Source organism: Schistocerca serialis, chromosome 1 (genome assembly GCF_023864345.2).
Source record: "Schistocerca serialis cubense isolate TAMUIC-IGC-003099 chromosome 1, iqSchSeri2.2, whole genome shotgun sequence".
NCBI classification, from domain to species: Eukaryota; Metazoa; Arthropoda; class Insecta; order Orthoptera; family Acrididae; genus Schistocerca; species Schistocerca serialis.
The window spans coordinates 220,218,545-220,231,885 of record NC_064638.1 but is presented as its reverse complement, the minus strand read 5'-3'; the positions used below and the strand labels follow the sequence as shown (position 1 = coordinate 220,231,885).

Sequence of the window (13,341 nt, the reverse complement as noted above, 5' to 3'; positions counted from 1 at the left end):
CCAGAAGCAGTCTTAATACACCTCTTGTTGGAGTGCCCAAAGCACCGTCTGTGAATTTTCATTTGTCTCATCTGTCATTGCAAATCTTCATCCTTTCAGTGGGGTTTTCAATTTAAAAATCTGCAGGATAAGGTCTGGAGAGTTTGGAGGATGAGGCAGCATAGCGATTTCATTTTTTGTGCAGTAGTCATGCACCAACAAGGATGAATGTGCGGGTGCTTTATCATGATGCAAGGGCCATGAATTGTCTCACCACATTTCAGGCTGTTTCCATGTCACATTTTCTCGCAGGCATCGCAACACGTTCTGATAGTATCATCGGTTAACAGTTTATCCGTGTGGCATGAATTCATGATGAACGAATCCTTCAAAGTCGAAGAAGACTCAGCATCATGGCTTTGACATGTGATCTAACCTGATGAACTTTTTGTGATCTTGGAGAACCTTTCCCGATCCATTGCTGAGATTGAGCCTTGGTCTCAACATTGTAACCGTAGACACACATCTCATCACGAGTTATGATTCTCTTAAGGAACATATCTTGTTCTCATTTGTGTGATCTAAAAGGTCTTCACAGATTGCGAGGTGAAGGGCTTTTTGGTCTTGACTTGTGAGCCATGGGACATCCCTGGTGGCAACACGCTCAATTCCAAGAGGCTGTGTTAACATTTCATGACATGATCCAACTGAAATGTTAACATTCTTCTGCAATCTCTCAGACAGTCAATCTACGACTGGCATCCACAATTTTGCTAAAGTACCTGACATGAGCGTCATCGGCAGACATCAAAGAGTGTCATGAATGAGGATCATCTTTAACTTCTGCGCGGCCATTTATAAACCGTGTGGACCATTCATAACACTTGAGTACGGCTGAAACACTCATCACCGTAGGATTCCTGCATCATTTTGTGTCTCTCTGCAAAGGTTTTCTTGAATTTAATGCAGGCATGTTGCTGCTTTATTCGTGCCATCTCGAAATTGGCAAACTGTGCAACACAACGTTCTACTCAGTACAGTACTGAACAATAGCTAATAGACATGTTGTTGTTGTTGTGGTCTTCAGTCCTGAGACTGGTTTGATGCAGCTCTCCATGCTACTCTATCCTGTGCAAGCTTTTTCATCTCCCAGTACCTACTGCAACCTACATCCTTCTGAATCTGCTTAGTGTATTCATCTCTTGGTCTCCCTCTACGATTTTTACCCTCCACGCTGCCCTCCAATATTAAATTGGTGATCCCTTGATGCCTCAGAACATGTCCTACCAACCGATCCCTTCTTCTGGTCAAGTTGTGCCACAAACTTCTCTTCTCCCCAATCCTATTCAATACTTCCTCATTAGTTATGTGATCTACCCATCTAATCTTCAGCATTCTTCTGTAGCACCACATTTCGAAAGCTTCTATTCTCTTCTTGTCCAAACTATTTATCGTCCATGTTTCACTTCCATACATGGCTACACTCCATACGAATACTTTCAGAAATGACTTCCTGACACTTAAATCAATACTGGATGTTAACAAATTTCTCTTCTTCAGAAACGCTTTCCTTGCCATTGCCAGCCTACATTTTATATCCTCTCTACTTCGACCATCATCAGTTATTTTGCTCCCCAAATAGCAAAACTCCTTTACTACTTTAAGTGCCTCATTACCTAATCTAATTCCCTCAGCATCACCCGACTTAATTAAACTACATTCCATTATCCTTGTTTTGCTTTTGTTGATGTTCATCTTATATCCTCCTTTCAAGACACTATCCATTCCATTCAACTGCTCTTCCAAGTCCTTTGCTGTCTCTGACAGAATTACAATGTCATCGGCGAACCTCAAAGTTTTTATTTCTTCTCCATGAATTTTAATACCTACTCCGAATTTTTCTTTTGTTTCCTTTACTGCTTGCTCAATATACAGATTGAACAACACCGGGGAGAGGCTACAACCCTGTCTTACTCCCTTCCCAACCACTGCTTCCCTTTCATGTCCCTCGACTCTTATAACTACCATCTGGTTTCTGTACAAATTGTAAATAGCCTTTCGCTCCCTGTATTTTACCCCTGCCACCTTTAGAATTTGAAAGAGAGTATTCCAGTCAACATTGTCAAAAGCTTTCTCTAAGTCTACAAATGCTAGAAACGTAGGTTTGCCTTTCCTTAATCTTTCTTCTAAGATAAGTCGTAAGGTCAGTATTGCCTCACGTGTTCCAGTGTTTCTACGGAATCCAAACTGATCTTCCCCGAGGTTGGCTTCTACTAGTTTTTCCATTCGTCTGTAAAGAATTCGTGTTAGTATTTTGCAGCTGTGACTTATTAAGCTGATAGTTCGGTAATTTTCACATCTGTCAACACCTGCTTTCTTTGGGATTGGAATTATCTAATAGACATACAACTAACTAATAGACATACAACAATTAAACTTTCGGCAGTTACACATTAAACACAGGCGTGTGCAGGGATGTCGACCACATTTCGTTCCAAGACACTACTGGCATGAAATTATGAATGTACCGGAATGTTTTGACCAGACCTCGTACATCACTATAGATAAATGTGTCTTCTGCAAAAAGTCTGAGGTTACTATTAATATCGTCTGCAAGGCCATTAATATACAACATGAACAGCAAGGGTTCCAACACATTTCCCTGGGACACACCCAAAGTTACTTCTACATCTGACGATGGCTCTTCATCCAGTAAGCATGGATGTTCTGAATCAAACGCTTTTCAGAAATCAGTAAATACTACATCTACCTGACTGCCTTGATCCAAAGATTTCAGTATATCTTGTGAGGAAAATGTGAGTTGGTTTTCACATGAATGATGTTTTCGGAATCCTTGCGGGTTGGCATGGATGATGTCATTCTGTTTGAGATGCTTCATTATGTTAGAGCTTATTATATGTTCTAAGGTTCTACAACAAGTCGATGTCAGGGATATTTGTCGGTAATTTTGTGAATAATTTTCTTACCCTTCTTGTAGACAGGTGTGAATTGTGGTTTCTTCCAATTACTGGGGCTCACTGAGCTGCAAATTTAGAATAGAATCTGATAGTAATTACATCGGGTGCTCGAACTGTGTTCAGTTTTAGGGATTTCAGCTGTTCGTCAATGCCACTCACAGTGATAACTATTTCACCCATATTTTCAGGGGCACGAGAATTAAATTGGGGAGTTTTTCTTTGTAAAGGAACATGTGAAAATAGAGTTAAGCATTTCTGCTTTTGCTTCGCTAATTTCAGTTCCTGTCATGTCCATGGATGGCTGGACTAACTTTGGTGCCACGAGAAGTCTTTACATACTATCAGAATTTCTTTGGGTTTTGCGAAAGATATTTCGAAAATATCTGCTGCAGTAGTCACTGAAGGCTTCACAATTTGCTCTTTTGACAACTAAATGCATTTCATTCAGCGTATCTCTAGCTTTAGCCGTATTTTTTGTTTTACACCTATTATGCGGTAGTCGCTGTTTCTTTAGCAGTTTCTTTAAAGTGACTAGACCATGGAGGGTCCCTCCCATTATGAAATGTTCTACTGGGTGTATATTTAATCAGTGCATGGTCAGCTAGTCTTTCTCCTGTGCCGTAGTTCCTCTACATGCTCCTGTCCTGTGCAGTAAGTTTTCAGTTCCTCATTCAGATATGACAGGACTGCTCTTTCATCTAGTTCAATGAACTTATATATTTTTCTGCTTGTTTTAATTGTCCTTTGCACTTTGATAATCATTGTTGCCACAACTGCGTCATGTTCACTGATACTAGTTTTGATGTGGACATACTGAAAGAGGTCAGATCTATTTATTGCCATTAGATTTAACTTATTTCCATCATGAGTGGAGATCTGGACTACATGTTGTAAGTAGTTTTCAGAGAAGTAATAATGTTCCACAGGACACCTTATCACTTTTTCCCAGTTGATCGGTGGGTGGTTAAAGTCTCCACCAATGATTACAATACGATTTGGGGACTTACGTACACTGAGATTTTCCCTAAGTTTTTAAGCATTAGGAGGTGAGTCTGGTGGGCGATGAAGGATCCAGTTACCATTTGATGCCCAACTATGATACTGAGTCTTGCCCAAACAGTCTCGCCTACAACTTCAATTACTGTCGTGGTGTATTTGACTTTCTTGTCTACTGCTACAAATACACCACTTCTGTTTGCCACGAGCCCAACCTTCCAGCAAATACTTAAATATTCTCCAAAAATCTCACTGCAAGCAATTTCAGATTTCAACCACCTTTCTGTACCTACTATTATGTGAGTTTCTGTGCTTTTCAAGAGCACTTGTTGCAAATGCTATTAGGTCTATAATACTCTTGCCTATAGGGGGAATTCTTTTGGACCTTAGTGTATACTTCTGGGTCTTTTACAGCTGTCGTTATGTGGACTGGATGGAGAGTAGCCCAACCAAAGCTAGATTACATCATGAGAAGTCTGCACTTTTGCAGATTTATCACTCAATTGGTATACTTCCATAAGTTGGAGGGTTTCTGTCTTGGAACTGCTACAGTATACCTCTTGTGAATTTCTCTTATTGCTGCACTGTGTTGTGCTTGGCACTTATGGGGGCACTCGCTTAGTGCATGGCAAAGGAAACAAAGTTTACAGGCGGGCAACAGTATTGCTTCTGATGCGGACTGTCACCCCTGGTGTGATTGTTGACAATGTTGTCCAGAGCCTTGGAGCAGGTGGGGCTCCACCGGAGGTGATGTGATTCTTTCATCATAAATAAACTCTGGAGTATGTGGATAGATTCAGAGGCCCAAACTTATCGCATTACTCTTCAGAGATAGATCCAGTTTCCTCAGTGCGTGGTTCCTCACTTATTATTGAGGAGGCCAAGTCCCATCCCGGATTGTAGTGCCAATGGAAGAAGAAGAAGAAGAAGAAGAAGTTCCTCACTTCCAAGTCAGGTGTAAGATGCACTATAATGTCCCTGATTAGAGTGTTCACGTAATTCTGCCCATGCATACATTTGAAATTGCTATTTCTACTTAATCCATGTAGATTGTCAGTCCAGTCTGCAAGATTGATTGGGACCATTTTTCCCTAGCTGAACATCTAACCTGGCTGCAATACCATCTGTTTTTGTTGAAAAATATTCTTGGAGTAAAGAAAATATTCTAGGCAACTCAAAGTTCTGCTGGATCTGTTAATGGTTCTAGATTTTGTAGTGGAGTTCGGGATTTCTGACAGAAGCCTGGTCTTTTGTCTTTCCGTATTGAAGACTTGGCAAGCCAAAAAAGTGTAACTGCGAATGTTGGTTCTAAGCATTGCATTTCTCATGTTGTTCATTAAATGGTGGGAAAGCCATGAACATGGGTGGCACTGGAGTTGTTCCTGGTATATTCAGTAATGCTTACACTGCCTGTAATATAGCTATCGTTAGATTCTGTTAACACTGTGTGATTTGCATTAGTAGTTACTGTAGTTCCTCCATGGTTAGAAAACCAACACTTCCCCAACTACAAAAATTTTCAAAGTTCTATTTGCACGTGTCATAGAGCTGGAGTTGTCTTCACTTTTGTTAAAGATGAGTTACACATGAAACTTGTGGGGCTTTTGATGACAAGCATTCATTTGTTAGTGGCACCACAGCAGCCGACAGTAATTTTGCGTCATCTACTCCTTTTCCATAGTGACTTCCGGTGGCACCCCTAGTTCCCTACCCCCCCCCCTTCCCTTCCAGCAGTGACTACTGAATGGAAAGAATGCAGGTAGCCTCTGATTTGGGGAGCCACCACCAGGAAAAGCAGCAGGTTGATATCGATGGGCATTGCTACGAAAGGCCTGGACTGGATGAGACCCCTCTTGGAAGTTTATTGAGCCTCTATAGATCTGTGACTGTGGAAGTGTTACCAAAGTCCATGTTTTCAGGCCACAGTAAAAATCATGGAGAGATGTTTCCACAGGCATGTATCAGGTTATGTTTGAGCTTGGGGACCTGCGCTGGGTTGCTCACCCAAAAGGAGTGGGCTAGGCAATGACATGTGCTGGTGGCAGGCACAGCTTGTTTAAAGAGTCTGTGATGATGAACAGCCATGAAGCTGCTCCACTGGGCTGTGGCCATCAATCAGGCTGATCCTGTAAGTTGCTAGGAAACCACATAAGACATTAGACATCATTTCCTTGTGGGTGAGGGCCACAAATTGGTCCTTTATTGATGTTAACCCAATGACAGAAGGTTTCACTCCAAAATGTGAGAGATGGTTGCGTGAAAGCACATTTCTGCAGGTTGCATTTGGATCCTTCTGTTGTCAGTTTTTGGAATGAGGTTTCCTTTGGAGCTGGTTTTTATGCCGGATTCTGAGTCTCTCATCTGAGGTTGCTTTTGATGATGAACATCTTCTGGGTAGTGGTGCCACAGCAGCCAACAGTAATGTTGTATCAGCTACTTGATTTCCATAGTTATGTCAAGTGGTGCCCTGCACTTGGCTAGTATACTTTCAATTTAATCCTCCTCTTCCATTAGGTGAAGGAGGAATTTTGTTGTGAAATTCCAGAAAAAGATCACTTTAATGTTTAAGCATCCTTTATCATGTTTGTTTCCTTCATGCATGATGAAAGTTTGGGTGTGAATAAGAAACAGGACTTACATTTGGAAAGAGTGGATTTACAGTCCCCGATCAACCAATCACGTTTACGTTTTCCACAGTTTGCATAAATCACCAAAAGCAAATGGCAAGTTGGTTTCTCTGTCACCTAAAAAGCAAATTTCCTGCTCCATTCTTGACTAAACCGAGCTTTTGCTCTGTCTGTATTGGGCCCATTCTTGGTAGGATGTTAAATCTTAGTTTTCCTTCTTTCCTTTTTTGACAGAGCATGTGCACTGTCAGGGTATGATGACTTGAAGAATGTCAGAATATTTTGGTTCATTGCACTGCTTATGCCATACATGATTTAAATAGAAGCTACTTTAACCTCATGCTTGTTGACATTTTCTGTAGTAAAATGTTTGTACTACTACAGCAATAAATTCTTAAAACAACAAGGATCGTTCTTAATTTATAACAACCTGATTGAAAAATAAATGTTGTAAAAGGTTGTGTCAATCAACCACAGCAATTTAAGGTTTGTTCTTAACTGAATATGAAGGTACAACATGCAGTACTCATATGTAAAAGAGGCTGATTATCTGCCTTAAAAATGAGGAAGTGAAAATCGTTTGTGATGATTTCTTCTGCGTATTTTCCATTCTTTTTCATCACGTATCCAACCAGTGATTCTGCTCCACACTTTTATCATCATCATCATCATCATCCTTGTTGTTGTTACTTCTTTCTATGTGAATTGTACGGGACTACGTGAGCAAAGATACAACTCAAACAAAAGTAATTTGCTTTCTAGGCACTGAACTTTCTGGTGCTACCTTGGTTTTTACCATTTTTATTCTCTGTTTTCATCAGTATATTGTGTTACAGGTAATTACTTTGGTTTGTAATTTCTAGTCACAATATTAAAATGAGTCAGATCATTAGAAACATGTACTGTTGGGTCTAACATAACTAAGTGCTGCACAGAGAAAATAAATTACTTGTAATGCACCTAAATTTTACAGGATCCCACCAAACGTGAATCAAATGCGAGGCGAGGCCGTGTTTCTTGGAATGCTGAGGCCTACCATGCTGGCCTTACTGCATTTCGCAGGAAAACTGTTCAGCAAGCTTTCATGGCAGGTAAGTGTTCAAAAACTGCTATACAGTACATAGATACTTCAAATAAATCAATAATTTAGAAAGTATTAACTTAGTGATGAGAGGCTTTGGTGATGTTCAGTCCCTTGTCATTTTGTGTGTTGATATTTTGTTGCTGCAGTTCTTCATTGTGATGTGTAGGGCCTTGCATTTTTATTTTTTTAGAGGTGGTATTAAACAGCGATCTACAGTGAACACTACAGGTCTAGCATGTCGATCACCTGGCTGTAGAAAGGGTGGAACTAAGAGAATCAATAGATATTTCCATTTGTGGAAATAGACGCTGGTTGTAAACTTCCATGAATCTGCTGTACGCGCTAGGCGACGGTAATGCAGACATACACAGAAGGGGATACTCGGAGATTGCTTTATTCTTGTTATTGTTTTTATTGTAACAGTTGACATCTGTGGCCTAACTTCAGGTTTTTGTGCGGGAGATTTTTGCATATATTTGAATGAGCAAATTTTCATAACTGAAGTAATTAAACAAAAGCAATATTTTTTGCCAGCAGACTTTCTTTATAGATTCTTTGTACGATTGCTTCATATGCTAATAATGGAGTGGACCAAACAAGCATTCAACATCCTAGCCCAGGTGTGTAGCAAGTAATAGTACTCTAATGTTCTGATGACTTAAGGTATGAGTGTGGATCTGGGTTATATCGGCTTATTCCCCCAAACCACCTTCCAGTTCTTTACGAGATGACTTACTTGGAATTTGCAGCCACTCTTCTTTACTGAATAGCAGGCTGCTGAAAACCCTCTTGACTTCATCTCCATGGAATAACGCTAGGTACAGGAATTTTAGACTCTTTCTACTTATGAAATAAGTAGACCTACAAACTTTACTTTTTGTCAACTAATGTATTTGACCTCCATACACAATAAAAGTTTCACTTTCCACCTGCATATGTAACTTCCCGCAAGTCTTGCTTACAGTTGTACATTAGAAACAGTTTGAGTTACAGTTAAAAGAAAGTTGGCTTGGATACCATGACCTTTCTTAATAAGAATCATAAAATGAGTCTTGCCCCTAACAAGGTTGCGTCAAGAGTCTACAAGAGTACCTTTTTTTTTAAACTGTTCCTGTTTTAATAACAATATTCAATGACACAATAAGCACAGAGCTACATATAAACTCCATGGTTCTTCCTTACGCACTCAATAAAACATCTATGCATTGCTCGCCAGGTACTTGTTGCTGCCGTCCGACCGCCTCGTCTACTTTCTTCCTGTGACTTATTTTAAACCTGCACACACAAACATGTGATGTGCAGTAGGTAGGATTCTACCATCCCACTCTCATATCCAGAATATTGTGTGTTTGAGACAGTAGAAGGCCGAGTGGTTCTAGAATTTACACAGAAATTTTCGAATCACTACATACACCCCCCCCCCCCCTCAGATCAAACACTCAATATTTTGTACATAATCATGTTGTTGTTGTTGTTGTTGTTGTTGTGGTCTTCAGTCCTGAGACTGGTTTGATGCAGCTCTCCATGCTACTCTATCCTGTGCAAGCTTTTTCATCTCCCAGTACCTACTGCAACCTACATCCTTCTGAATCTGCTTAGTGTATTCATCGATTGGTCTCCCTCTACGATTTTTACCCTCCACGCTGCCCTCCAATACTAAATTGGTGATCCCTTGATGCCTCAGAACATGTCCTACCAACCGATCCCTTCTTCTGGTCAAGCTGTGCCACAAACTTCTCTTCTCCCCAATCCTATTCAATACTTCCTCATTAGTTATGTGATCTACCCATCTAATCTTCAGTATTCTTCTGTAGCACCACATTTCGAAAGCTTCTATTCTCTTCTTGTCCAAACTATTTATCGTCCATGTTTCACTTCCATACATGGCTACACTCCATACGAATACTTTCAGAAATGACTTCCTGACACCTAAATCAATACTGGATGTTAACAAATTTCTCTTCTTCAGAAACGCTTTCCTTGCCATTGCCAGCCTACATTTTATATCCTCTCTACTTCGACCATCATCAGTTATTTTGCTCCCCAAATAGCAAAACTCCTTTACTACTTTAAGTGCCTCATTTCCTAATCTAATTCCCTCAGCATCACCCGACTTAATTCGACTACATTCCATTATCCTTGTTTTGCTTTTGTTGATGTTCATCTTATATCCTCCTTTCAAGACACTGTCCATTCCGTTCAGCTGCTCTTCCAGGTCCTTTGCTGTCTCTGATAGAATTACAATGTCATCGGCGAACCTCAAAGTTTTTATTTCTTCTCCATGAATTTTAATACCTACTCCGAATTTTTCTTTTGTTTCCTTTACTGCTTGCTCAATATACAGATTGAACAACATCGGGGAGAGGCTACAACCCTGTCTTACTCCCTTCCCAACCACTGCTTCCCTTTCATGTCCCTCGACTCTTATAACTGCCATCTGGTTTCTGTACAAATTGTAAATAGCCTTTCGCTCCCTGTATTTTACCCCTGCCACCTTTAGAATTTGAAAGAGAGTATTCCAGTCAACATTGTCAAAAGCTTTCTCTAAGTCTACAAATGCTAGAAACGTAGGTTTGCCTTTCCTTAATCTTTCTTCTAAGATAACATAATCATTATGCAAATAATATCACTCATAATAACATTTCATATCTTAACAGTATACATTTCGTACACATAGTTATATACATATCTTTCCTTTCCATAAGAATTCTCTGTTCTCTCTTAAACAATGTTTCGTTTACTGTTTCTCTATTCCTATCTTATTTTACTTTGTTATTAAGACATAAGCATTTACTCGTGGTTTTAGTCAGCTTTACTAATATTTAGGAGTCGTGAAGACTCTTCTTCTTTTCTTTATTTCCTTTTTTCTGGTTTTTCCTGTTTTTTCCTTTTTTTCCTTTTTCAATTGTGAACTTCAGTTGTTTATGACGCATGAGTAAACTATTTTCTATTCGTATCTTTTGTACTACATTTTTCCTAGTATGTACTATTTTCATTATTTGTAGCTTGGAGGAACTCTGGGCGAAATGAAAGTGTTCTTTGGACTCTCATTTAGTTCCACTAAACACAATAATGCTAGTCGTTCATAGAATTCACACTACCCAGAATAATCCCTATAAAATTTGTGACTTTTGTCACGATACTGTTCCCTTCTCCTAAGATCAGCACCTATTCCTTTCTTGTGGTTGACCTTATGAGAGCACTTCCTCTTTCCATTCTGGTAGGTATGCCCCTTACAAAACATCCCTATTTTTTAGGCCACAGATTATCATATCTCCAAGTAGATACACCTGCCCTTTATTCTTAGTGGATGCCAGGTATGCCCCCCTTATCCTTTCTGAGTAGACTTCACAGTTCAGTACCCTTGTATACATTTCTATGTATACCCTAATTCAGTATCTTCTGGTAAAGATAGATTTATATCTTAAATTTTGCATTCATTCTTTAATATATCATTTACTCCCTAGAGTCCTCCTCTACTTATCAACTTCTATATTTTCAGTAGATACTATGTCTACATATACTATTTACGTCCCACTATCCTTCATTTCATCAGAATATTCATTACGCTGACGTTTCTTAATGATAAACATGACTAATTCTACTCCTACTTTTCATTTTCTTCATTTGCTCATGCCTATCTTATTTATCCATTACTCAGTACTACTTTATAGTTGTTTGTTATGTATGTGCACTTCTTGTTACGAATATTTGATGTAGAATCGTCATAACTTCCTATATATGTGCGCATATTTCCATACGTACACACATTTTCCCTGCTACACTTGGCGATTCTCACGTTGTGATAGGCTTCCTCTTATGTGTTTTAATTTTTGTGTAGAAGTGTATATTTGTGTATATGTGAATGTGTGTTTGTATAGTCTGATTCTTCGGCCTTCTTATCTAAAGATAAGATTTAGGTTTTTAGTAACCATGGAAATAAGGAAGGACTTCAGCGATAGAAGTTTTTGAATATGGAAAGAGGGAAAAAAATAGACAGGTCCTCAAATGAGAAGTAAGAAAGGAAAAAATAGATATGGATGGTAGGATCAACAAAGAGAAAGAAGATAGCCCCAAAGACAGGAAACCCTTCCCACCCCCCTTCCCTAGGATTCCTACCCCTTAGGTACTTGAGTGAGACACCGGAGAAGGTTTGGTGTTAAATCGTCTCTTACAGAACGGACTTGTCCCACCTTCACACTTTTAGGTCCCCGAAGGAAATCATAGCAACCATATGAAAACGGAAAATGATAAAATATCAGGCACACTTCTTTGTGGGGCTTGTTTGAAAGGTGTGATGTGTGTTTTGTGTTAGTCATGATTTATCTGTTCTTGTAAATCGTGCTTTTAGCTACAATACCCACCGCTTTCAAAATTTATACAAACCCACCCATCTGTATCACATCTCATAAAAGGTATAAAATACTCTATACAAAATGGAAAATCTGTACATTACAGTATAACAGGTGTTCAGCTAGTCACATCTTATTATATTTTCCACAAATATAATACTCTACTGAGTTTATTTCGTCTAGATATCACTTTTTTCTGTGATTCTCTTAGGTTATTCTCTATTTCATAATCATATCCGGTTTTCTAAACAATAAGATTACAGAATAGTTCTAGATTTTAAAGAAATTCAGTGCAGGAAACTATTTGGAAAAAACACCGAAAACAACTCGGGATCCGACGGTCATTACTCCGCCCTTTAACTCAGAATGTTAACGTCCCTGGGGGATGTACAATTTTACACCCTTTACACTGTATTTCCCCCCCCCCCCTTTTTTTTGGCTTGTGTTAAATGCCAATCAAAATATTTCCTTATAGTACCCTAAGTATTATTATAATATTTTGGGTCTCGTAGATTTGATATTAACTTTTCTTGAGCACTGGCAGACGAGTCCTTCTTTTCAAATTTCTTTTGAAAGTCTTCCCAAGAGGAAAAATTCTCAATATTTACTGTTCCCCATTCTGAGGCTTCCCCTAGAAGATACCCCACAGCAAATTCGATCTTCTTGGAATCTTGGTTAAATCTTTAAGAAAGGGTTTTCAGAAATTACTGCAATCCACAATGGATAAAAGTCTTCTTTTAAGAAAGGGGTCGGATGTACATCTCTGTCTGGCTTAAATTTGGGGAATTGTCTAGGTAACCCTGAATTAGCTCCCCTTTGCAAATCAGTCACCACTTCACTAGTTAACATTATCTTAGGTGAAGTTACCTGTTTTTCTACTTTCTCGTCCATACCCTTCCTGGTATCATTAAGTTCGGAAGAAGGAATAGGCAGTACGTTCCCGGGTGTTATTCTCTCGGTAACCTTTCGATCTATAATTTCTCCAAATTGTTCCCCCAAACTAATTACATTTATAATATTGGAGTTAGCTATTTTCTCTTTGAAATTCCTTTCTACATTATCTACCCGTGTATTGACACCTGTAATTTGCGATTGAAAGAGAGTGTAGATAAGCATAATGAATTAATGCCAATCATTCAAAGTATTCATTCCCTGTCTTACATAATTATATTTAATATTGTACATGTTTTCAAAAGATCCTAACTTTTCGATAAGTTCTGATTCTACATTATTACATTTGTTCTCAATGTCAAGTTCTAACATTTCTGATAAATTGCGAAAAGTGTCATTCTGTTTCTGACTAAGGTCAGTAAACATATGATTTA

At 39.0% G+C, this 13,341-nt stretch overlaps 1 protein-coding gene across 2 annotated transcripts in view; it reads left to right on the top strand.

Moving 5' to 3' along the window:
* The window catches only part of LOC126466191 (ATP-dependent DNA helicase Q4), a 153,453-nt gene that overhangs the window by 113,954 nt on the left and 26,158 nt on the right, over positions 1-13,341 (top strand). For both annotated transcript variants that reach the window (XM_050096364.1, XM_050096365.1), the window contains one exon: positions 7,554-7,671. In XM_050096364.1, coding sequence (XP_049952321.1) covers positions 7,554-7,671 — 118 coding nt within the window. The remainder of the gene's footprint in view (positions 1-7,553; positions 7,672-13,341) is intronic.